This window comes from Pelodiscus sinensis, chromosome 11 (genome assembly GCF_049634645.1).
Source record: "Pelodiscus sinensis isolate JC-2024 chromosome 11, ASM4963464v1, whole genome shotgun sequence".
NCBI lineage: Eukaryota > Metazoa > Chordata > Testudines > Trionychidae > Pelodiscus > Pelodiscus sinensis.
In genome coordinates this window covers 32043371-32069817 of record NC_134721.1, presented here as the reverse complement: position 1 = coordinate 32069817, position 26447 = coordinate 32043371, and the positions used below count along the sequence as shown (strand labels likewise).

The window sequence follows — 26447 nt, the reverse complement described above, 5'->3', positions numbered from 1 at the left end:
TGTAGGCTTAAGTGAAAGAGACACTGAGCGTCCGGCAAAAAAACTACATATCCCGTCAGGGATTGCGTGCCTGACGCAAAGGGCGGAGCATCTGGACGTAGCGCGCGTGAAGCCTGGGCACGAGAAACCACGCCTTTGATGAGGTCATGAGTTCAGCTGCGGAGGAAAGGGGCGTGGCCAAGCGCAAGCGGAGATACTACATATCCCATGGTGCCGGGGGGCTGTACTCCGCACTTGCGCATTGGTAGAGCCACCCCTTAGAGGGGAGGGGGAAGGACCGAAAGGGGGGAAGCCGCAGGCCGCCGCCATCTTGTGAGTGAGGAGGAGCCGAAACCATCGCGGGGGCGCCGCCATGAACCCCGAGTAGTGAGTGCGAGGGCAGGGGCGGGACCGGGACCCCCGTGCCTCAGGCGGGCTGAAGCCCCTCGCGGCAGCTTCCCTCACCCCGGCTAGGACCCCGGAGCCGCCCGCCCTCACATCCCCGTGGCCCCGCCCCTGCTGCCCTTCCGTGCCTGCGGGGCGCCCCCCGGCCGGGACCCCCGCCTCCTCTGCCCGGCCCGCCCTGGAGCTGCCCCGTCACGGGCCCGTCAGTTCCCCTCTCGGCCCCCCAGCGCCGGGTGGGGGCGGGGGAGACCGCTCCAGGGGAGAGCGGCCCCGGGAAGCGCAGCTCCCTGCGGGGTGGCTCCGTCTGCCCCAGCGCCTGCCGAGAGGCGGTCGGGGGGGGATCGGGCCCGTGGTCGCGGCGCGTCACAAAGGCCTGGGGGTGGGTGGTTCTGTCCCAGGGTGGCGGGGGGGGGGGGTTCTGTCCCAGGGTGGCGGGGGGGGGGGGGGTTCTGTCCCAGGGTGGGCAGGGTTACTCCGAGAACACGCTCGCCACCCGCCCTCCTTGCGGCCCGGGGTAGCAGGCGCGCTCCAGCGGCAACCAGGCTGGGGGCAGCAGAGCGGGGCTACGTGTGTAAATGAGACCCGAGCCACTGGCCCATGGACAGGGAGTCTCTGAGCTGGGTGCCCCGTGTCTAGGTTGGTGGCCTAATCAACGGCGCCAGCCTTTCTCTCAAGGGCTGATGTGTCTGCGCCCATTCAGGCCTTGGCAGAGGGTTGCATTTGCCCATTGCCCTCCTGTAACCTGGGGGGCTTCACCCCATGTGTTTCGGGGGGTGGGCTTTCCACCACAGGGGGGTGCCCTTACAAACTGTTGCATTTCGATGCAATGCTTTTGGACTTGAACCTTCCTCTCTGTGGTGATGGCTATACACCACAGCATCTTGTTTTAATGAAAGGGACCCACTGCTAATTATCATAGCTGCTTCTCAGTAGTAGAGGGGAAGAGTCCAGTTTGTGATTCACAGGCCTGCTTTAAATCCTCCACTGCTGCTTCCACTGCAAGGGATGTGGAATGCCCTTCCTACTAGACCAGGGCTACTGAACACGTGTCCTATTTGCTTGAGGCCCACGGTGTGGTTTTGGTTTACGTGGGGCTCAACATGTGGCTTGTGGGTGGGATCCTTTGAACATGGCCTCTACTGAGAACACACTTCCCAACAGTGGGGCATCTCCCAGTTGGGGTGAGCACTGAAAGACGCAACTGGACAGGCTGGTTGGAACAGATGGGTACAGGGTGTCGGCATTTCTAGCCTCCAGAGAGGAGGTGCTGTGAGCCCCAGGGCATTGTGAAAAGTGTCTTGTACTCATGCCCGTCAGTGTGAACGAAGCTGTTTGCATATATTTACGTGTGTGTGTATATACAACCACACTTAAGTTGCAGCCCTCAGCATGTGCTTTGAGGCATTGTCGTCGTCGTCCCCCACCCCCCGCTTCCAAAGTTGAGTAGCCCTGCACTAGACTGACCTGCACTGACTGAAGTGGGAAGTGCTCTGACTGCTTCCAGAACTTGTTTGTGACTGTCGTTCTGGGGCCCTTGAGAGAGCTCAGGAATGGCCTTTTTGGAGCCACATCAAAGTGGGCACATAGGGAAGCTGATTCTTGCTAGCTGTTGGGAGACCTGGGCAGAAGGCCTTGTCCAAATTGCTTGCTTGCTGGAGGAAGGCGGTGAAAGCAATAGCAACTCAGATGGCTCTGGGGGTCTGGCCCTGATCAGATTAAGCTAGGAGTGTGGCCTCTCTGAGCAGCCGTTTAGTACTAATGGCAGGTGGCTTTGTGAGTGAGAGGAGCTTTCTGGGAAAGAAAATGTCCATCAGACTGGCAGAACTCCCTATTGAATTGTTGGGGCACACCAGATCCTTCCCCTACTTCTCAAGTGTGCTGGCTGCCTTTCTGAATGCAGCTGCCCTCAAACTTTTCATAGCAGCTTGTCAGAGCCAAGATCTGGCACTCTGGTTCCTGTGATTCTGCCTTTCAAATAAGAATCTGATCTCATGGAGCCCAATGCCCTTTTTCTTCTCAGCCATTCTTGGGCCATTCTATTTTGTTACCGTAAGACCCCTCTCTCTGCAGTTTCAAATGGATACAGGATTGTGCTCTTGCTAGTAGCTTTGTTGGCTGTTTAACAGTTGCTATTTCCCACCCCAGAAGTGGCTGCTTTACAGGTGTGGGTGAAGTGTCTGAAATGCATGAAGATGGCTATGGCAGGGAAGGGCAACATAGGGGCCCGATATGGCCCCTGGCTTGCCTGGATCCAGCCCCTGAGGCTCAGGGCTCCTCCCCAGCACTGGGGAGTCAGCATTGGTGTGCCAGCTCCTCCCCTTGTGCCACCCCCCCCCCCCCCAGCTATCCCTACATGGGGCTGGAGCACAGAGTCTACTAGTGTAGTGCTCCCTCCCTTCCTCCCCCCCAGGTTCTGGTGTGTGAGGTGAATGTGGAGAATGTCTTTATTCTTCTCAATCAGGGGCTGCTTCAGTGAGGGTTTTGGTGTGTTACTTTTCATTTGTGTGCAGCCCCTGACTGACTCTTTTTCTGTGGGTCAGCAGCTCCTGACCTAAAAATAGTTCCCCACCCCTGAGGCTATTGTGTGAAAGGCACCAGGAGTATGGAAACTCCAGAAATAGTGGGTGGGGTTTGGGCAGTCTCAAACTGAACCAGCATTTGTTTGCTGAATTTTTGACCTGTAGGGGTGCATTTTCTTGGCTAACTAGTCGTGCTCCCCCATTGAAGTCAGGTTGGGACCATCCCAAAACCTCTATCTATGCATGTTGAATCAAAGGGAAAGTGACAGGAGTTAGCATGAGTCAGGGCTTCCTGTCCTCTTGCCACTAGCAAAACACACTCAGGAAATGGGGTGTGTGTGCATTGCCTACTGTCAGTTTAACTTGCTTGTGTGCCCAGGCTAGTTGGGCCAGTGAGGGATGATGCAGCTGGCATGGTGAGCTACATTGGCCTGTTGATTGTTACATCAAGCCCTCCTATGCCAGAAGCAATCAAATGCCTGATGATTGATTGTACTAATCCCACATGAATCCTTGGAAGTATCGGGGGATGGTGCAAAAGATTCTAGGGCAACTTGAAGCAGCAGCACTTGAAAGGCAGCGTGCATATATCTGGTAATCATGGAAAGGTTTGTTCGTCTTGCAGCAGCATCAAACTGGTGGTGATGGAGATTTGTTACACACCCTGTGGCTGGACTTAGTGCTCAAAGCCTGGCATCCTGCTGTGAAACTACAACATTGGCTATGCCTTGGCCTCTTTGCTCAGTGCCCATACAGGCCTGCCATGGGGTTTGAACATCCTGGGGAACTCTTCTGTAAGAGCGTCCATTACCTTCCCTTGCCTTAAGGGAAGCTACAGCTCAGCACTAGGAGAGGGGTACAAGTGTAAACCTGTGACCCACCCTCCCAGGCAAGCTGTATGTCAGTGCTGGGCAACTGGTCCCTGTATCAGCAACAGCTGTATCTTAGTGGCACCTTCTGAGTAGAGTTCTTGGGTCACAAGCACTAGGGACCTCTGACTCTTTCCAGTGCAGTGGTGACAGTGCTCGTGCCTGCCTGTTGTGTGGGGAAACTAAGAAGTGTACTGACAGCATGATGGCAGGAGCAGGATCCAAGGGAGATGTTGTCATGATAGGTGCTGAAGGGCACTACTGATGGTCTGGGTAGGGATGTCAACATGTGGACTATCACCATACAATTAACCAATAAGTCTAGACTTATTGGTTAATTTTGTCCCCCAGCATTGGCTCCGCAGTGCTGCCTGCCCCCTCAGAAGCAGCAGCTGGGGGGGGGGGAGAGCGTGGATGCTGCTGTGAAGCAAACCCTGTCTGCAATGGGGGGGGTCTGAGCTCCCTATGGACGGAGGCTGCTCCGTCTCCCATAGAGCAGCCTCAGTCTGCAGCAAGCCTGGGCCCACCGCACACAGAGGCAGGTCCCTGGCAGCAGGTCCTGTCCATGGGGGGGGGTGGGAATGGGGATCTGAGCTTCCTGCAGGCAGGGACTGTTGCTGGACCAGCCTCTGTCTGTAGCCAGCCAAGGCTGTCACAGACTGCTTCGCCACTCACTTCTATCACACTGTCTGTATCAGAGGCAGCAGCATGGAGCGGCAGGCAGCTGGTCTGTGTGGGGAGCTGATTTTTTTTTTTTTTTTTTTTTTTTAAACTGGCTCCCCTCATGGATCAGCTCCCACCTGGCATTCCATGCTGCTGCCTCTGATACAGAAGCAGCTGTGTGGAGTGGCAGAGGGCTCCCCAGGAGTGGGGCTGGAGCACATTGGCTGCCAGCCCTACCCCAGGGACTATCAAATAGTCATGTAACGATAAGAATTCATGCAGTAACATGACTATTCAGTTACCTGATATCTAACGTCCCTAGCTCTGGGTGGGAGAAACTGAGCTACAAGATTCAGTTTGGGCTACTTCTGTCCCTGAGCAGTGCTGGGGGCAATAGACTCTCACTATGTGGTGACAGCTGAATGTTGCCTGAGTGCGATGAAGGGATACATATGGGTGGAGTGAACACTTGGTGCTTTAGAAAGCTTGGTCAGTATGTTCCTATATTGCAGAGCAGGGGAACAGGTGCAATGGCAGAACTCAAGCTAGAACCTAGGAGTTGAGTGCCAGGGCCTGAACCTTACCTATTGCTCTGCACTGTTGCAGATGATTGCAAATTGCCCCACGTTTGAAGGCTGGGGACAGTCAGCAAGGGAAAGCATTGTTGAGGGACATGCAAGGGGCAGATGGATAAAGCCAGGAGAAGCAGGAGCTGAATAATGGGATGCCCTTCCTGATGGTGGGTTCTTTGGCGCAAGCAGTCTCCTCCCAAGGGCAGCAGTGGCCCCATCAGTACAGGGAGGGTATTAGCAATACTGTGCCAAACACTAAGGAGCCATTCTGCGTGGCCTGGGAGAGGCTGAATGAGGTAATAAGCTCTTCCTGTCAAACTCCAGCTCTACACAACAATGCAGTCACTCAGCCCCTGTGCTCTTGTGCAAGCAGTGTCATCTCTGCACATATGGAGGGCTTTGGAGAGCAGAGTGCTGGGAGGATGAACCCTCTTAACTTGGGCTGGATCCATTTTTCCATATCTCTTGTCTCTTGTTCTTGGGTAGCTTAAAGAGCTTCTCAAAACCCTATCTCTGCTTTTGGACTCATCTATTTAAAACATCCATTCTGGCTGGGCATGAGTATTAATCCTATAACAACTGTTCCATGGAACTATGGTGCCCCTAGATGCCAGTGAGGGCAGGGTTGCCCTAAGAGTCCCATGGGGCTTCAACATCCCAGCAGGTGGGGCTTCCTTATCTGTCCCTGGACCTGTGACTGGTCTGAGCTCTCATGGTGATTGTATCCTCTTTCAGACCTGTGTGCTTGCTCCCCCCCCCCCCCCCCCCCGCAACACCCAGAGGAAAGGCTGTCCACCAATTCCAGTTTGTAGATCTTAGCTAGTCCTGGCCACTGTGGCCTTCAGTAATCTCTCTGCTCTCCCCCTCTCCTGCTATTTATCCAGCAGAGCAAAGCACCCCGTGCTGATGTTGGTGCTGAAGCAGGGTTCTCTCCTAGCTTGCCTGTTGGACAGAATCATCAGCTAGGTTCCAGTGTGCAGGGTGAGCTCCTGCTGACTACACAGCCCTGAGAAGATATCAAAAGTGGAGGGGTTGCCTGTGGACACTTGAAGGCAGCAGAGGGTGTTGTAGCTGAGGAGCAGGGCAGAACTGTCAGTTTTGATGAAATGGTATAGGCTAAAGGTGCTAACAACCCAGTCACTGTCCAACCTTAAACAGTGGTAAACAAGGGACAGGATTAGGGATACGATAGTGTAAATGTATAACTGATGAGCCTGACCTCATAAGTTAACCTTCATGTTACATGCAGACCTCCACGCTGCTGCCTCTGTATCAGAGGCAGAAGGGGGGACAGGTAGGAGCCAGTGTTCTCAAGGAGCAGGCTTTTAAGCAGGCTCCATGCAAGCACTGGCTCCCACAGTCATCTAACCCACATGCCCTTGTCCCCCCCCCACCCCCCACACGTCCATATTGCTGTATCTATTAGAGGTAGCAGCATAGGGGGCAAGTGGGAGCTGGCACATAGTTGGGGGGAGCCATATTAAAAGCAACTCCCTGCACACATGACTTTAGCAGAGCTGACACCCCCACCCCCCATGTGTAAATATGTGCCTGCTGAAAATTTCATTGGGTATGCATTTACCAAAATTAACACTTTTTAATATCCCTCGTAGGTATGTTAAATATCGGTTAATTGAGTTGTCGGGTAACCTCATGAAATTTTATCGGTTAGTTAACTATTCTATAGTCCCTGGGGGCAAGGCCAGCAGCCGCTGTATTAGAAGCAGCAGTGTGGGGTGCCAAATGGGAGCTGGTCCACGAGGGGAGACAGTTTGAAAAAAAGCTTCCCTCGTGGACCGGCTGCCTGTCGCCCTGTGCTGCTGCTTCTGAGAGACAGCAGTGCAGGGTTGAACTCCTGGACCCGGTGTGAGCCAGACCTGAACTAGGCTGCCTGCCTTCCTGGCTCTTACTACACTTGAAATGCACAGCTGAAATGAGGGTAGGTCCCGGACCCAGTGTGAGCCGGGACTGAGTGAGCTGCCTACCTGCCCAGCTCCTAATGCATTTTAAATGCAGAGCCGCAGCAGGGATAGGTCCCAGACCCATCACAACCCAGGACTGATCCAGGCTGCTGGCCTGCCTGCTAAAAAAAAAAAATTACTGCCAGGGAGAGGGAAATGTGTGTAGTCTATAGCATTAATCTATATTAAGTCTATAGCTTTTGCTTATCTGTTATCTACTACGCTATTATATCCCTAGTCTGGATTGGGCATTGCGTAGACCTACCTTGCTTGGTATTGTGATGTTAATACAATCGCCATTCTTTAAACCTATTACAAATACAGAAAAGGTAAAAGCAGTTAATACTTCACATGTTAAAGGCTTTTAAATATTTTAACAGCAACCCTTGCTCATCTTTATCTGTAGAGTTTCTAGGATCTAACCACCCTGTGACAGTCTCTTACATGGTATTAAAGAAAACTGCCCTTGGGTGGGAAGGAAACATTAGTTAGGCTAGGGCTGTCATTGCTAAAGCAAGATCCTGTTTCCAAAACAAAACAAGACAAACAGGCCAGGGGAGAGAATAAAAGCAAAATTAGAAAATGCAGCTTCTGTTGCAAGTTGACTTTCACTTGCAACCTAAGTGCTGGTGAAACACAGGCATGGCACGTGGTCTTGTTGAGCAAGTCTAGCGGCAGCTTGTATCCTCATCAAGCTATAAGGGCATTGGTTTAGTTGACATGGAGGAAGCAGTGTTTGAGTCCCTCTCTCTGACCCACTCTAGTCAGGACATCTTCCAGGTTAGGATGAAGGTCAGAAGATCCCCAGAGATGGTGGGAGTGACAGCCATGACAGTGAAGTTCACACATTACACTTCTCTTGTCTGTTAGCTAGTGCCAAGGTAGCCTCTTCCAACTTTTTCCTCAAGAGTATTTTAAGGATAGCAGAAGGGCATGTGGATGGAATAACCTATTTCTCCATTACTTTGTCCATGAAATACTGGAGGCCTGACTTCTGACACCAGTTATGGTTCATGGATATCCAGGCTAATTACTATGTTTACCAGGGAATGATCTTAACACTGTTTTAGTTATATCAGTGCACCTCTTCTTTTGGACTAACTCTTTCTGTCTCCTTGCACCTTTCCTATCAACATTTGTTATAGGTGATTGTGATGTTTTGTGAACTCACTTTTCACAGCTGAGTTCAAACTGGGTAAATTTGTAGGCAAGTTGTTACAGCAGAACTCAGCTTGGCATGGATCTGTGGAGCTTGCTGCCCTAGTGGAGTGGTGGGCTGTAGTTTTGAGGGAAGCCTGAATGCCCATCCTAACTGATCGCTGTGACAGAAGGCTTAGGCACCTGTAGTGGGGACTGCAGGGAGAGGCAGAGAAGCAGTTGCAGAGCAAAGATCTGCCTGCAGGGGTGCTGCCAAGGTTCTGTATCCGCTCTGTTCACAACAATTCTACCCCTCCGACATGTTGGTGAGGCAGGTGAAAGACACTGCCCTTGCTGCCCCCAGAAGGTGGGGGAGGGGCTGGGCACCAGTTTTCAATAAGTTAGTTGGAGCAATCTATCTGCAAGAGCAGTCAGAAAAGGATGGATGTTGTGTGTCACAGAGGCTAGATTCCTTAGCACCTGTTAGCGGAGGATCTTGCAGTCTTTAGTGCTGCTAAGGAGAATTTCCCCTTTCTGTAGGTGGGGAAATCAAGACATGGAGGCAAGCCCCCTGCCCATAATCATGCAGTGTTGATTGAAGAACTAGGAATAGAACCCTGGGCTTCTGTTAACCACTGAACTACACTCTGCAGAGTTGGGCCTGCTTTCCTGCCCATCATCCCCTAGAGCTTGGGGGAAGAAATAGTGTTCTGGCTCCCAGCTGTTTTTATGAAACATCTGTTCCTGTACCCTCCTGAGTCACTTGAAGTGTGGCTGTCCAGTCTGAGTGTGGAACAAATTACTTCCATGCAGAAGTCACCTCTTCTCTCTTCTCTGCTCATGTGCAGGGGGGCTGTGGGAGATAAGAGCTGTCAGTGAGTCAGGGGCCTCACTCAGGTTTTTATGCATCTGCATAGAACCCTGCAGATCTGCCCAGTATGTGGGAAAGAGGCTATCAGCTGGTAGGGCTAGAACTAGGACACTTGGGCAGGGGCAGGCAAAATACAGCATCCAGGTTGGATCCTCTGGGCTACCAATGTCCCACGGCCCAGCAGGACCCTCTGACAGGCTCCCTGCCTGCTTTGCTCTCAAGCTGCTCCAAGCAGTCAGCCGTTGAAGCCATCACATGCCTCTCTGCAGCACACCAGGAGGGGAAGGTGTCTGGCCAATGGGAGCTGCCAAGGTTGTGGTGGAGGCAGGGATAGCACTTAGTGACCTCTCCTCCCAACCCCAAGGGATGTGTGCCATGCAGACAGGTCCCAGCTGCTGTCCACTTTGACCAGCATGTGGGAGCATGGCAGGCAGGAAGCCTGCCCGAAGGTCCCACTGGGTCACCAGCCAGGAGCTGCCTAGGATAAGTGCTTTCAGTCAGATCCTGCCCTAGGTCACAACCCAAACTGCCTTCACTCACATCCCATCCTGCACCCCAATTCCCTACCTCAAGCTCCTTTCTGCACCCATGCTCCATCCCAGATACCATACCACCTTCATTAATATCCTAGAAAAGTTCAGCCCTTGACCACTTACAAAATTCTTGGAGTAATCCCCCATCAACAATTACTGCCCACCCCGGCTCTTGGGTTTTAGTGGGAGAGCTGGGGTAACTCATCAAGCAGCTGTGGTCAAGCTGCTTCCCTCTGGGCTTTTCCTCTGTATTTAAACCTGGGCAGTAACTTCATGGGATGTTCCTGCTAATCTTTTCCATCCAGGTGTCTCAATTCACATAAATTATTCTGCATGTGTGAATGTGCACCACCAGTAGAAACAAAACCTAGCTGTGGTGCTCTGCTTAATCCTCTGGGCTGCATTTGAGTATCTTGCGAGTAGCTGCACAAACACACAGCTTATAGGAAACGCTGCTTAGTACCCCTTCATGGACAGTGCAGTGAAACCTTGTGTGTCAGGTTCAAATCCAACATAGGTCTGTCACAAACAATCTGTTGCCTTCTGCACAAAAAATGCATTGGTGGGTATGAGGTCTATTGGCACCACATTAACTTGAGCCCCCTACCTTTGGAGTTGGCCTCATTCAAGAGATAGTGACTACCCTGCAAAATAACACTGGCGCGCTGTGGCCATGTGTTCCCTTGTGTTTGACAATAAGACTTCTTGGGGTAAATCCCATGGTTCTTAGAACATCTCCGCTGACTCCAGGACTGAGTTCTTCACCAGTGACTTGTGGGAAGGATTCATCTGTCCTTTCTGGAAAGGAGATCCACGGAATGGTGGCAAGGCATTGGACTTGTGGCACTCAATGGAACAAGCCTGTACCCATGTTGCAGAGTGGCTGAGTTGTGCTCGCACAAGGGGTAGTCTTTGCCCCTGCAAGATGGCCAGCTCAAGTTGAAACCACCTCCACATTTGAGGAAAGGTGCTTGTTTGTGAACAGGGCTTGCAGTCCCTAATAAGCCAAGTTAACTGTCAATGAAGAGGAGCCCTCAGTCCAGCTGATAGTGTAAAATCCTCCTGTTTGTGGCAGTGCCTGGACATGGTGCGTGCAATGGACCACGTTCTTGCTGAATGGGTCCTGCTGCTTCAGCTGCATCAGTTTAACCCAGTGGTTCTCAAACTTCATTGTGCTGCAACCCACTTCTGACAAACAAAATTACATGACCCTAGGTGAGGAGGGGAGGCAGAGCCTGGGCCCTGCTGCCCCAGGCAGGAACCACCAGGTTTTGGCTTCAGCCCTGTATCCTAGCAAGTCTAACACTGGTCCTAGCAACTGGGGATGTAAAATCCCATTTAAATAGTTAACTGGTTAAATGTTAAGTTTAACTGGTTTTAAATGATGAAACAGGGGCAGGTGGGGGTGTGCATTCCAGCCCCGCTGCTTCCAACCATGTGCTGAGCTGCTAACTCCCAGTCAGCACAGACTGAGTCAGCAGCCCTCCACCCATGGTGGTCCACGAGCAAGGAGTTACTCCTGGATAATAGTTAAGTCATCTGTTAAGGGTGATTACCATTTAACTGGCTACCTATTCACATCCCTACTTTCAACACCATTAAAATGTGATTGCAACACACCGTTTGAGAACCTCTAGTTGAAAATAAGTTTAAGCTAGTTTTGTCTAGCCAGCACACATCTGTGTGGACTGTCTGGTATGTATGTCACATAGGAGGCCAGAGACAAGGGAACACAATCTATGGATCTTTAATGTGCAGCAGCAGTCCAAGAAAAACCCCTGCAATGTTAAGAATCATTGACAGGATAGAGAATAAGACACATCTCATTGCCTCTATACATCCACAGTATGCCCACATCTTGAATACTACGTGCAGATGTGGTTGCCTCCTCACAAAAGGTCTTGACACTGGAAAAAGTTCAGAAAAGAGTAACAAAAATGATTAAGGGCTTGAAAAGGCTGCCATGTGAAGACACATTTCTAAGCTGAAAAGACCCAGTTTTATTAAAGAGGAGACTGGGGGGGGGGGGAAGGACCCTATAAAATCATGACTGGCATGGAAAAAATAAATCAAGAAAGTTATTTGTGTACCCATAATACAAGAACTAGGGGTTACCAAATGAAACTAACATTGTGAAGGCCAGGACTTCAAGAGGGTTCAATAAAAGTATTAGATGATAAATTCATGGAGGTTAGGTCCATCAGTGCTATTAGTCAGGATGGGTAGGGATGGTGAACCTAGTCTCTGTTTATCAGAAGTTGGGAATGGGCAACTGAGGATGGAACACTTGATTGCCTGTTTTCATTCCCTGTGCGGCATCGGTCGCTGTTGGAAGACAGAATACTAGGTTAGATGGACCTTTGGTCTGACCCAATATCGCTAGTCTGAGAGTGATAACATAACATGCTAACTTCAGATGATGCCTAGTGACTGAAGCCGAATTTAAGATTCAGATTTAAGGCCAAAAAGGACAATTAAATGATTGAATCTGATTTCCCTTGTGTATCACTGGCCAGGTTGTCACTCAGCAATCCCTATATGAAGTTCAATCATTTGGGTTTGGTCTTCCAGAAAAGCATCCAGTCAGGATTTGGAAGCACTAGAGGGTAGAGAATCCATCGCTGCTTTGGCCATAAAACTAGTGTGTCACTTCTTGGCTGGTCAGGATTTGATTTTGATCTAGAACTTCCAGTAAATGTCTTGCATCTGATAAACTGAAATCGATAAATCAGTTGATGTGCCTTAAGGGGTAGGGTCATGTGTATGTGAAGCCTTCTGCATCCCTGCTGTCACGGGAGTGAGTGGGCTGGTCTGTGACTGAGCTCTGCTTCCTCAGGGTCAGTGACACCTCATCTCTGCAGCTACAAAGGCCAGGAATGCTGCAGTGCTCCTAGCCCAGTGGAACAGAGACCCTCCTCTAGGACTGCAAGGAGGAAGACAAGCCCCCAGCTGTGCATGGAGGCCCATCCCCTCCTGAACAACTCCTGCCTGAGGATGGCTCCCATGCTCCTGACTAGCAAATGGGTGAGTGTGGTTGCTGATGCCTAGTCCTGGAAGGCCCAAGGAATGGGAGAAGTTATTTCTGCTCACCAAAGAGGCTGCCCCAGGCAGGAGCTGTTCAGCTGTAGGGTTTCCTCCCCTAGAGTTGGTCACAATAACTCCTTAAAATTCTGGCCAGTGATTTCTGCTGTGCCCTCCATGACCCCAGCTGTCCTCCGGTCTTGGGCCTGCAGGAATTGGGCATCTCTAGCGAAGAATGTGGGAACTGTCTCTAGGCAGGAACTGTTTAGAAGTGGGATGTTTCAGAGGGGTAGCAGTGTTAGTCTGTAACTGGGGGGGAAAAAACCTAAACAGTGAATAGTCCTGCAGCACCTCAGACTTAACAAATATAGATGATATCATGAGCTTTCATACTTTCTACATCCTGATGACAAAATGCTTAGAATACTTATAGCGCACTCTATTAGCCTCATTTAGCATGGACACTCTAATTGACGACAACTTCTTCACTTTTATTCCTTCTCCTTCCCTCCCCATCCCCTCTGCTAGGGTATGTCTACACTAGCTCGTTAATTCAAGCTAGGTAGGAAAATCAGGCAACCGGACTTGCAAATGAAGTCCGGGATCTAAATATCCCGGGCTTTATCTGCATGTTCCCATCCGGCCGCCATTTTTAAATCCCCCTTAGTTCGAACAAACTGCCCGCGGCTACACGCGGCAATTTAAAGTTAATCCCGACTAAATCCTTAGTTCGGATTAACTGTTACACCTCGTGGGATTTAAAAATGGTGGCTGCACGGGAACATGCACCTCAGCTTGAGAATAAAGGACTGAGGGAAGTGAGGTGTGGGAGAATAAAACTGAGCTCTGGAGAAATGTTTGGCTAGAGTTTCCCCTACAATATGTACCAGTTCCGACTTACATACAAATTCAACTTAAGAACAAAGTCTGAACTGGTACATATTGTAGGGGAAACTCTAACCAAACATTTCTCCAGAGCTCAGTTTTATTCTCCCACACCTCACTTCACTCAGTCCTTTATTCTCAAGCTGAGGTGTCTGCTGAGAAAAGCCGCTCCGCGTCTCCCTGGTCTGTTGGGTGGGGCGCTAGCTTTGTGTGTCCCTGGTCTGCTGGGGGGGGAAAGCAGCTAGTGCGGGGTTGCCTCACCCCGTTTGTAAGTAGGGATCCGATGTAAGTCGGATCCATGTAACCCGGGGACTGCCTGTACTTAGCTTTAATGTCCAGCAGTCTAACCAGCCACTTCAAATCCAAATGTCTGGATTGGGATTTGCACCAGTTTGGTGGGGGAGAGCCCTGGACATAGACCCTGTTGTGCCAGGTGTTGTACAGACAGTATTGGTCTGACTGGTGTAAGCTACTCATCTGGCTGAGGCTTTGTCTGGAGATCATACTCCAGTTTACCAGCAGCTCATCTGAGCATTCATTCCCGCAATCTTGCTCTCTGTCCTGTTGCCAGCACCAGAGCTTCAGGGCTCACGTTTTTTATCAATTGCTCACTAATAAGAGTGGGTGGTGTTATGAGGAATAATGGGCCTTGATAGCCCAGCTTGGGTACTTGTCAAGCCTCACAGGCCCTTGCAAGGACTAGTGTTAATTAGGCCTTGTGGTGAGCTGTGGGGGTGGCTGGCTCTGCAGAGCCTGATGTGTATTCAGGACTACCCTGGACTAGCTCTTAATGAGCCTTTAGAAAAGCTTTGCACTGTGTGCCATGTAAAGTAGGGGTTGAATGTATCAGGTGTGCCCTGCAGCCATGCAGCCTCTCCAGAGGCAAGTGCTAGATGTTTACCAAGAGTGTGGGATGAGAGCTGGAGTCTAACTCTGGTTGTGCAACACGTTGTGTGTTTCTATTTTTACTGGCTGTAGGGTGGCTACAGTATGGAGTCAAACTACTGCAGAATGATGCAGCAGTGCAAATACTGCAGGGTGACTGCATGGACAGGAGATCACCATGGAAAACCCAAGCTGCCAATGGGGTAGTGGCCTTTCTGTAGGGAACTCTCTCCCTGAGCTTGCACTAGATCTAGCAGCCTGGTGCTGTGCTCTAAGGAAGGGGCTTCGCTGGGGGTGCCTTTTTTTCTCTCCCCCCCCCCCCACCCCCAAGATGTTGGCTAGGAAGGGGCTTCGCTGGGGGTGCCTTTTTTCTCCCCCCCCTCCCCCCCCCCAAGATGTTGGCTAGGTAGCTATTTCCCTACCGTTCCCCCAAATAGTAACTATAATTCAGTTTCTTCAGCAGGTAGCCAAGTTAGTCTGTACAGCCGTGGTCCCCAACCCGGTGCCCGCGGGCGCCATGGCGCCCGCCGGGCTCTTCACAGGCGCCCGCGGAGCAATCTGGGATGGCCCTGGGCATGCGGCAGGTGCCAGCCCCGGGCGCATGGCCGGTCCCGCCCCCGGGGGCATCGCGTGTGCCCTGGCCCCGGCCTTGGCCCCACACCCGGGGGCGCCGGCCCCGCCCTTGGCCCCGCCCCCGGGCGCGTGGCTATGGGGGGGGGCCACCCCGGGCGCGTGGCTATGGGGGGGGCCACCCCCGGGCGGGCAAGTGTCCCCGTCCCCTGGCACCCGGCGGGCAAACGGCCACGCCCCCTGGCGCCCGACAACCTGAAAAGGTTGGGGACCACTGCTGTACAGGATAAACTGTGCTACCAGACCATTTGTTGGTTTTTAACTTTATAATTCAATTGTCTGATTAACCTACACTTCTGCCTGCATTGTCATGCAACACTGAGCAGGGACCAGGCCAAGGCTCCTGTGTAATGCCCCAGTAGCGGGTCGTTCTGCACCCTGCTTTGGGGTGAAGGATGCTGTAGCTCTAACTGCTGTGCATAAGCATTGCATCCTAGCTTTGTGACTGTTGCTCTTCAGCTGGCCAGAATGAGGTGGAGGGAGGCCTGTACTTGGGATGGGTGCTGCCATGTCTGGAGTAATATGACACCAAGGTTTAGGCAAAGACCTTTTAGCTCCTCTTAGCTTGCGGGAGGAAAGCAGATGAAGGGCCCTGCTCTTGCTGGTGCCAGGCTGGGCTGTTAATGGTGTCCAATGGCCAGGAGCTTAGACAGGCTGTAAAGGGCTGAACATTAGCCTAGAGCAGAATAGCCTTCTCCATGACAAATCAGACCATCTCTGCAGATCTCAGCTATTCTGAGAGACACTGCACTGGCATCCAGGATGGAGTTGAACAGAGGGCTAGGAGCTAGGGATGTTAAAATGCAGTTAACTGACTAGTCAAGTAGTCGATGGAATTTCCATGGACTAGTTGATAGGCACTTCTGCATGCCACATGGAGCCTGGGGTCAGCTGGGAACTCCACAGCTGACCCTGGTTCCGCGCGGCATTTCAGCAGAGCCCAGGGTCAGCAGGAGACTACCCAGCTGAACCCTGGGTTCTGGGGAAATGCCACATGTAGCCTGGGATCAGCTGGGGAGTCCCCAGCTGACCCCGGGCTCCAAGCGGCATTTCCCCAGAACCCGGGGTCAGCTAGGGACTCCCTGGCTGACCCAGGGCTCCACTGCCCTTTGGCATTTTAAAGGGGCAGCACTGCTACACAGCTGAGCTTCAAATCAGCTGGGCCCAGGCAGCTGCCCCTTTGAAATGTGGCTGCTTTGAAGTACCCCTTTTTTCCCTCCTCCCCTCCCCTTTGCTGCCTCTATCTCAGAGGCGGGGAGGGGGATCAACTAGTCAACAAACTATCCGATAAGCAAATGCTTATCTTTAACATCCCTACTGGGATCCAAGGTGCCTCTGTTCTTTCCCCAGCTCTGGGAAGGAAATGGGACCTAGTGGCTAAAGTAGCCCAAGGCACAGAATGGGTACTCTTACTTATCCCTTCTAACACTTGGGAGGAGAATTCCAGAGTCCGAGTTCCCGGCCCCCTCCTGTGCCCCATAGACCTATGTTCTATGACTACCTCAGTGCTCTGTAGCTTCTAATTTCCAGAGGCTTCTGAACTTTTGGATGACCTGGAAGTCTGCTCTGGCTTTGTAATCGTGATAAGGGCTCTGGTGTGTTGGAGCACGGGCAGTTTGTTGCTGGGATTGGCTCAGTCTGCCTCGAATGTTTCATGAGTCTGTTCTCTTCAGGAATTTACTGATCAATGCTGCAATAATGGCAGTGGGAGCAGAAGGTCTCCAGCTGGGGCTAAGCTGCCTTTAAGGCCCAGTCACTCTGCCTGTCTGCCCATGAGGTCTGTGGCAAGATTGGGCATTACAACCCGTCCTTGGCAACCCTGGGTCACTGTCACCGTATGGGAAGTTCTGCTGGTGCCTTGGGTGTAAGTGATTGAGGGTGAAATGCTGCTGTGCTGGGCAATCTCCTTCCTATGCAGGGAGGGATGGGTGGTGCCAGCTTCGTTGCATGTGGCATTGCCATGGCAATGTATCAGGCTGGTGATTACGCTCACAGTGACTGGGATCAGGTTGTTCTGTACAAATGGGTCTCTTCCCTTGCTGTGGCTGTTCGCTGGCTCCGTATGGTGTGGGAAGCAGAGTCACTAGAGATCAGATCTCAGCTGGCGTTTGAGGGGCTGAGGCTGTTCAGAGTGGTGGGTGACAGCAGCCCATAACACTCCCAGAGGGAAGGGCTGAAGTGGGTGGTGGTCAGCTCACACTTTTCTTAAAGGTTAGACCCAGAGGCTTTGCTTTATTTACCTTGTCCAAAGGGAGTTCTGACAGTCTGGGAAATCTCCAGCTTGGTTTAGAAACACCTTCCTCGCTCTAGCTGTGTCTTGGCTTAAGGTCACCACTGTCCTCCACGGAAGTGACTTTAACAGCCTTGTTAGTGCAGGGCAGTACCCAGCTCCCTAGGATGGGCAGGGCTGAAGCTGTCATGCCCCAGATCACCTGAATCCTGTAGAAGCCCAGCCCTAGAGGCCAGCCCAGCTTTGCATGGTGGTGCACCATCCATGCAGGACTCTTATAAAAGATCCTCTTCCTTCCCTCTCCCTGGAGTTGACTGCCATATGGGATGTCTGCAGTGCTGCAGCTTCCCCAGAGCAATGGGGTGAGGGGCTGGCCACAGCCAAGTGGCATCGCAAATCTCTAAATATGCAGGCCCTGACTCTGCTCAAGAGCGTAGAGAAAAGCCCCGGTGCTCAGGGTCTACCCATGGAGCTGGAATGTGACTGGGGGTGACTCCTTGAATCCCAGCAGAGCAAACAGCCAGAGCAGGTATGTGGAGGTTCTCATGTGGCTGTGTGGAGATCTAAAACCTGGCTTAAAAGCAGGCTTTTGCCTGGTAAACTCTAATCCTTGTGCTGTGGCTTCATTTCAGGGTCTCTGAAGGCCTTTATGCTTGTCGAGTTCAGAGTGGGGCTCAGATCTCCCAAACCACCAGATCCATCCTGCATCCTAGTGGGAGCCTGGGACAGGCTTTATGCCTACTGCACCCCTGCATGCTGCTCAAAGTGTCCAGCTGTAGGGGGTCACACATCTCTGACCCCGCTTCCTGTGCTGCCACTGCCCTCAGATATTTGTGGTTCCCATTGGCTGGAGCTTCCTGGGCTGTGCTTGCAGCGCTGGCCGGTCATGGAGGCCCATTCTGCCCCACTGCCTTGTGTGTTTGTGAGCCCCATGGTCCCCACAGCCAGACACTGAGTGGTGTTTGGGGGTGCAGCTCCTGCTGGCTACTGTCCAGGATCCACATAAGTTAAACACCTCCCAGGTCCTGTATGTGGCACCCCACCTCTTCCTGCCCCAGGTCACAACCCCCTCCCAAACCCTGCACCTGCTCCTACACCCCCAGCTCAGAATCCTCTCCAGCACCCCCACCTGGATCTTGCATCTTAATGTCATGCCCTAGGTCACAACCACTTCCTTCACCCAACCTCCATCCCAGACCCTGCACCCCCTCAATATTATGGAAGAGTACAACCCTTGACCACTTTCCAAATTTTTGGAGTAGCCCCCCCATCAAACTATTGCCCACCCCTGGTTTGGCTGAAAGACTGTAGGATGCACAAGTAGCTGGGTGATCAGAACAGGCCTTTCTGGCCTCCAGCTCAGTGGCTTCATCTTGTTCCTAGATTCTTAATGTTTCCAGGATTATGAATGTCTTAGTCTCTGAGCTCCCCTGAGCCCACAACAAGACTTGTCTTGAGGGTCCTGTAGAGAGCCTGCCTCATGAGTGGGGGCAAACCAAAACCAAGCACTCCATGCCATTCCCCCTGCTCCCTTATACTTCTGACCTCCCACTTGCCAGGGTGCAGCCCATGGTGACCTCTTGAAGTCTGAAGGGAGGGTGACCCTGCCTATAAGCCAGGGCTTGCTACAGTAGCAATATTCACCTGACCTGAGTGTAGGGATCCGATCGGCAGGCTAAGGCAAGGGAGAGGTTACCACTCTGGAAGGGGAGTGAGCTCAAGTGCATAAAGCGGGAGGGCTGGAGCTGAGGTTTGTAAGCTCCTATTCCATCCTCTGAGGAGCATCTGATGCTCCCTGTTATCTTTGGAATGCTGTGGGTGGCAGAGAGCAGAGTCCTGCTTGCCCAGGTGTCCGGGAGTGATTAGGGATCTCTGTATGAAGAGCCCCCGTATCTTACACTAGTTGGCCAGCACATCCACTTACCCTAGTGGTTCTCTGTGTGGTCCACAGGCCACTTGTGATCCATGACGGTCTTGCAGGTGGGCCACAGATGTGGGGCTTATCCCTCTCCTGCACTGAGGAGTTAGCACTGGTGCTCCAGCCCCCACCTCCTGTGAGGATGGCACACTAGTACTGGCTTCCCACTGCAGGGAAGAGGGGAGCCTCACAGGCTGGATCTGGCTTGGGGTGTGGGGAAGCAGCTCTCCACGCTGTTGGTTCCCCTCCCCTCAGCTGGGGGGATGGCAGCACAGGGAGCTGCTTGCCTGGAGGCTTCTCCCCTGCTCCCATTGGCTAGAATCAGTCAATGGCCCACCCTGCTCAACACAGACCATTCCATGGATCACAAGCCTATCACCATGAAGACAAAATGAGCACAGGAAGGAGTGAGGGTGCAGGAGTGGATTAAGGGGGTCTCTGGGTGGTTGGGACAAAGGGTGCAGGAGCAGGGAGGTGCAGGGTCTCAGCAGGAGGAGATGTGAGAAATGGGGGTTAGCACCTAGGAGCAGACAGGCACAAAACCAGGTAAGCGCTTCATCTCCCTCCTCCCCCCCCACACACACACCTCCTCCTGCCAGGACCCTGCATCTCCACCCTGCTCCCTCCCTCTCAAACACCCTCTCCTGCACCCTACTTCCTGGCCAGGACCTCCCTCCTCCTCCCCCGGTCTTCATGGTTGGTTGGCTGTGGTCCACAGAAAGGTCTACCTTGAGCAGGATAGGCCAAAAAGTTTGTGAACCACTAACATCCCCATTCCAGATTCACCAGCCTTTGTCTGCTGGGGATGGGAGTGTGATCCTCTAGTCCTCTTCCACCAGAAACAATCCCTGCTCTGGGCAAGGGAGAGGTCTCAAACTATCCACACTTGATGACGTCAAGGCATAAAGTCAGGAATTGCTCTTCTCTCCTCATTCATCATCTGTCTGTTTCAGCGATTATCTGTTCAAGCTTCTGCTGATTGGAGACTCCGGTGTGGGGAAGTCCTGCCTCCTGCTGCGATTTGCTGTGAGTGTCCCTGCCCTGTATAGAGCCCCTCAGCTTCACACTGGATCCTACCTAGCTATAGGGTGACAGGATGACCACATCTGTAGCAGCGGGGCCAGGGTATCTGACATGTGGCTTCTCGCGGCACATCACCCTAGAGCATTTTTATCAAACCTCAAATGGCTAAAGAGGTTATGCCTTTCAGTGCTTGGCTGGGAGACCTTCATGTTACAGAGAACAGTAGGGCTGTAATAGCCTACCCTCTTCCCTCAGTTTGATCCCAGTGCCCCAGCCTCATGCTGAGGAGGAGGGTGCTGAGCTGCAGAGAAGGCTCAGTAAGGATCTCCTTGCCCTCAGTCAGTGTTGCCCCAGTGTCAGCTTGGGGACGTTGCTATTGGAGGTGCTGCTTTTTGCAAAAGACTTAACTCAGGTCCTCACCCTCTAAGGGTCCGTCAACACCCATGACATTGTGCCACAAGGCTCAGTAATCACTTTTTTCCTGGTCCGTTTCCAATTTGATCATATTTGGCCTCCTGTATCTCCAAATCTGCTTATGGGCTTCACTTCCTGTCCTAAACTTGCCCATCACTATGTGTTGCTTAATGGTCCCCATACCTCACCCAGTGGTGGCTGTGCATAGTCTGTATCTGCCCATAAAGCATTTTGGGGTGGGAGTACCAAACATCACAGGGCAGCTGAGTGCCAATGGGCATTTAGCACCAGCCAATATGTGTTTACCAACAGGCTCTCTTGCAGAATGACAGTAGATTGAAACAGGGTTTTTAAGTTGCAGAATCTTCCTAGGAGCTGCTTAGCTTCTACCAGGATCTCCAAACTCCCAAGGCACTTTAGCCCCCCTGCTCCAGAGGAATCCCAAACCTTCCTCTCTGCCCAGCAGTGGGCTGGCATCCATTCACCTTCAAGAGGTGGCTGTTAAAGAGTGTCTAGATCCAGGGCGTCAGATCTGCCACTAGAAATGGGTGATGAAGGTTCCCTTGCCTCAGCATTAAGAGCACAGGCCCCAGCTGCCCTGGTAACTCTGTCTCTATCTCCAGGATGACACCTACACAGAGAGCTACATCAGCACCATTGGGGTGGATTTCAAAATACGGACCATTGAACTGGATGGCAAAACCATCAAGCTACAGATTGTGAGTGTCTGGGCCCTGCCCCAGTGCTGCATTGACCTCTGAGGTCTGGTTCTGAAGTGCAGGGAATGGTGCACCCCTCTGAGGGTGCCAGCTCCTGTCCTACTCCAGGGTCAGGGACTGGCTGGCTCAGTGTGGGGAATAGAATATGGGACCTTGTCCCCTCTAAGGCAAGGCTACTCAACTTTGGAAGTCCCAGGGGGCCACAATGATACTCTCAGCACATGCTGAGGGCCTCAACTTAGTGTGGTTTCATATATATGCAAATAGCTTTTCACACAATGCCCCAGCACTCCAGGCACCTCCTCCCTGGGGGCTAGAAACACCAATACCCTGTAGCCGTCTGTTCCAGCCAGCCTTGCTGTTGTGGAGCGTGTTCCTAGTGGAGGCCATGTTCAAAGGATCCTACCTGCGGGCCGTGTGAGCCCCTGTAAACCCAAACCACACTCTGGGCTGCAAACAAACGGGCCGTGGGCCGCGTGTTGAGTAGCCCTGCTCTAGGGGGTACTGTCCATCTCTGGAAGAAGATAAATACAAGGTCCAACCCCTCCTGTCTCTTGCAGTGGGATACTGCCGGTCAGGAGCGGTTCCGGACCATCACCTCCAGCTACTACAGAGGGGCACATGGCATCATCGTGGTATATGATGTAACGGATCAGGTAATGCTGCCCGGGGCACTCTGGCCCTGCAGGTCCTCAGCAGCTTCTTGACCTTCCTGCATCCAGGGCCCCCTCCAGGTTTAGGCAGTGGGCCTCCTGCTGGGCCTCTCTGGAGCCAAGACCACTGGGTTCTATTCTGATTCCAAGAGGAAAGTCTAGCAACTCGCGCTACCAACAGTGAGACTCCTGTAGGTGCTGCCTGCTGTGTACACTCCCAGAGTTGTGCTGGGGAAGAGTGGTCTTGATCAGTGTTCCCCAGTGACCATCTATTCTGTACCTTTTATGTTGGGCACTGCCCCTTCCTGGGGCGATGGAGCATTGCATTCCTTCTGCATCTGCCCCAGGCATTGCTGACATGGGTGTCTCGCACAGCTATGGCAGCAGCTATTCTGCTCTGTGCTTGCAGCTGATGTACCCCTGTCTGGCCCATAGAGCAGTTAGCAGAGCCAGGCCCAGAGGGCTGCACTGCCTGAGTTTCCATAGTGACCGTGACTAGAGGGAACAGGTCAGTTTCTGAAGATGGCCAGACTGGCAGCAGCTGCCTGGAGTAGGTGGGAAGGACATCAAGAGAACAGCTGCTTAACGGGGGAAGGGCTGTGCTGGTGGAGCAAGCGCTGGGAGCAGGACTCCTGGGTTCTCGACTCACTGATCTGGTGCCAGTTGCTTGCAGTCTGAGACAGCAAATGGAGACACCCCCCCTTTCTGAGGGGGGTGGGGTTGGCTCCCCAGCAGCAGTTGCTGGAAGTGTGCTTGCTGGCAGGGCCTGGGGTTGAGCCCATGTTCCCTGTTGCAGGAGTCGTACAGCAACGTGAAGCAGTGGCTGCAGGAGATCGAGCGCTATGCCAGTGAGAATGTCAACAAGCTGCTGGTGGGCAACAAGTGCGACCTCACCACTAAGAAAGTGGTAGACTACACCACTGCCAAGGTGAGCCAGGCCCAGCAGGCCCCTTCTGTCCACCACCTGCAGATGCAGACAGCCCCATGTGAGAGTTGCTGCCTATCAGCTTTGCTGTCCCTATTGCAGCAGATTCCTGTAGTACCCAGAAGCCACACCAGGGGGAAGCACTTGTCCTGTCAGCAGCTTCCTCCCCTTCATGTCTGGCTCAGAAGGGCTTGCTGTTTCCTCATCTACAGTGGGGGCTAAATGAAATGACTGACCAGACCTGCTGCCTGGGAGCCAGACTGTCAACATTCAGAAACAGCTGGGAAGTGCTTGAGATTCTTCTCAAGATGAGCCCTCTTGGAGAGGATGACAGCCCTGCCCCTGTTAAGCCACAGAGTCCTTGCTAGCCTGTAACCCTTTTTCCTCCCTTGTTTTTGTGCAGGAGTTTGCAGACTCCTTGGGCATCCCCTTCTTGGAGACCAGCGCCAAAAACGCCACCAACGTGGAGCAGTCATTCATGACCATGGCTGCTGAGATCAAGAAGCGCATGGGTCCTGGTGCCACTACTGGTGGGGACAGACCCAACCTCAGAATCGACAGCACTCCAGTCAAACCAGAGGGCAGAAGCTGCTGCTGAGGCCCAGGACTGAAAGATGGGGTGGGAAGGGGAGGGGACCGTCCAATCTGGTGCTGTCCAGCACCCTCCTCCTGTGGAGTAGCAACTTTCCCGGATGATGCCGTGCAGGTGGACGGGACCTCTGTGGTGGGGTGATGGTTTGGGTTCTCTGCCTGTGTTTAATTGCTTACCTTGTTGAGTGTGTGGAGGGGGCAGACCTGCAAGGGGTGCTCTCCCACCCATGAGAACTTCCCTCTATGCAGCCTCTGTTGCCTCAGTCCTTGGGCCCAATGCCTGGCAGGTTTCCTGGCTCCTTCTCTTGGGTTCTTTGATGCTGCTTCCCTCTTCCTGCTGGGTGCCTAGGGCTGCCCCCATCTCCACCCCCGCAGCCTCTCCTGCCTACAGCCCCCTTTTCTTTCGTTCCTGATGTGGGGGTCCTAAGGATGAGCCTGTCACCAAACTTCTGTCCCTGTGCAATTAACTTTGAACTAGGGGTGGCTGAAGCTGTTTTGCTGCCTGGTCTCCAGGATGCAGTGGCTTGTCCCTAGCAAAATGGAGGTCGGGGCATAGGCCTCTCTGAGCTGTTCAAGCTACTCTCCAGGGCTGTGGCTCCTGCCTCCACTGTGTTGTCCTTGTTCTGCATCTCTTCTCATTCCTCCTTGCCTTCAGGGGCACAGATTTTTTTTAATTCCCTTTCTGCTGCACCTTGGTCCACCTTCATCCCCCTGCCTTGCTCTAGGTCGATATTGATACCTCTGCTGCAGAGTGGCTGTGATGCAGGGTTGGCCCGGAATGCTGAGCTGAGCTTGATGCCACTTGTCCCCCTCCGTCCCTTGACCTGGCCCCTCACTTTCCTCACCTAGTCCTGCTGAGGCTAACAGCCCTTCCCAGCCAAGAGGGGGTAGGTGGATAGCCCTGGGCCGGCCCATGCCAGGCCCACTGAATGTATTCAGAGTAACACAGTGAGGGGCCTTAGAACTGGCCACAGGGGTTGTTTGTAGAGCCTCTTCTCCAGGGCTCAGGGCCCCCAGCACCTCAGCTCTCAAGGGCTAATGCACTGAGCAGCTGTCTCCTTCCCTCCAGCTGGGAAGTTCTTGCACTTTGTGGGCAAATGTGGGGGCTGTCCTCTACTGCTCAGCTCACCCCTCTGCAGCATCAGCCCTTCCCCTCGTGACCTACTCCCAACCCTGGCAAGAAGAAGCTGGGGCCCTGAGCACATGTCCCTTTACTGTACCTACGCCCCATTGCCTGGCTCTGCCCCTATTTAGGGGGATGGGAGGAGCCAGCTGGATGGTTCATTTGTTGGCTCTTTTTTCCACCAGTGACATTATTTAAAAAAAAAATAAAGGTGAGTGCCTCTGCGGGGAGGCTCCTGTAGCCTGCACCCTTGGTTCTGTGTGCAGGTGTTCTGGGGTGTGCACAGCTAGCAAGGGGGAAGACAGACAGGCTGGGCTAGATACCACCTGCACCCGGATCAGCCAACACCTGCCTGGGTTACCCCAGGTGCACCAAGCCCATCATAGGACCTTCTGGTCTCCTTTGACTAGCAAAGCCCCCACTCAGTTGGCCAGGCCTTGCAGTGTGAGAACAGCCCCCCCCAGGATACTGCCCCCGTTCCTTTGACTACCAGGGGCTGCCTGCAGTGCAGCTTCCCTTCCTGGGGTGGCTGTCCTGAGCACTCCTGCTGTTTTGGAAGACCCAGAGTGGGGGGAGTGGAAGATTGCATCTTGCCTCAGCTGTGGGCTCAGCAGGGGGCAGGGAGGCATAGTTGCCAAAGGGATGGGGGAAGCAAAACTCCAATCCAGGCCTAGACTGCTGTAGTAGCAGGACAGAGCAGGGGATGTTTTGTAGGCAACTAGCTTCCCCTAGCACTGGGGCAGCATCTTGAAAGAACTGTAAGTCTCTTACAGCCCAGGGTGGCCCTTGGAGACCAGGAGTAAGAGGACTGGATAATTCACCTCCTATGTGACAATCCTCCCTCCCCCCTGCCAATTCTGTTGGCTGTGCTGGGACATCCTGTGACAACGTTCCTGCAAGTTTGGGTAGGTGGGAGGAACTGACTCCAGGCCATGCTCTTAGCCACACAATTTGGCAAGGCCTGCAGTAGGCCATGCTGCCCTCACATGGATTTCCTTGGGGCTATGCCTCCATTTTGTAGCAGTGCCTAGCTCTTCCTGGCAGGGAGGCCACCCAGGCACTAGCCTGTCAATAGGCAACCCACTCATCTGTCCATCTCTAGGACATGCCAGATATGCTGCCTGTCTCATGAGTTACTAAGTAGTGCACCAAGCAGCTTCTCATACCTCCCCATGGTGGGTAAGTCCAGAGGGCTGCCCTGCTGTGATGCCTGGTAGTACCCTCTCTGGCCTCACTTGGGGCTCCCTGTCAGCCTGCATTGCCATTGTGTAGACTTGGACTACGTGCTCAGCACTAGACCTCTTAGTAAGAATCCCTGTACTGTCTGCCCATCATGTGCCCTGCTCTGCCAGCTCCTCAGCTCTCTTGCACCAGTCTGACCCTAGCTGTTTGTGTGCACAGGTGTGCAGTCAGCTTGCTGGAGCCCCGGTCTCTGAGCCAGCACCAGCCTGGGAAGATGTGACAGTGGAGGTTGGGGAATTAGGTCAACAATGGAGAGGGAAGGGCGGGACCTTGCCCAGACATGTTCCTCAACCTGTCCCCTCTCGGAGGGGGAGCCTGCAACCCAGGGTCAGTGCAGGTCCAGCCTGGCTAGCTGTCCTCCAGGGTGAGGTGGGGTGCTGCTTCCCCACATGGGTCAAAGAGTTGGGCGGAGCCTGGCATGGACTCAGATCTGCCAGCTCATGCCACCCCCACAGGATAGGAGCTCAGCCCACTCAAGGGGCTGCTCCTGATTTGCAGGTTTGAAAGTAAAGGATGGATTCCAGCTGGAGCATGCCAGTACGGGCCAGGTGTGTGTGTGCTGCTAATGCGCTGAGGGAATGGGGGGCAGTGGCCTCTGAGGTGGGGGCGGGCTATTTCTGCTGCTCAGAATGAGCCATTGTGTCCTGCTCCCAAGAACAAGTCACTATTTTAAGCCCTT

At 53.0% G+C, this 26447-nt stretch overlaps 1 protein-coding gene across 1 annotated transcript; it reads left to right on the top strand.

Moving 5' to 3' along the window:
• The first annotated feature begins 214 nt into the window (after positions 1 to 214).
• RAB1B (RAB1B, member RAS oncogene family) lies at positions 215 to 24766 on the top strand. The gene is made up of 6 exons (XM_075938954.1): positions 215 to 366; positions 20032 to 20104; positions 21139 to 21234; positions 21795 to 21890; positions 22684 to 22815; positions 23216 to 24766. Exons 1-6 carry the CDS (start codon positions 353 to 355, stop codon positions 23408 to 23410), a joined length of 606 nt encoding a protein of 201 aa, XP_075795069.1. The 5' UTR covers positions 215 to 352; the 3' UTR covers positions 23411 to 24766.
• Positions 24767 to 26447: the final 1681 nt, after the last annotated feature.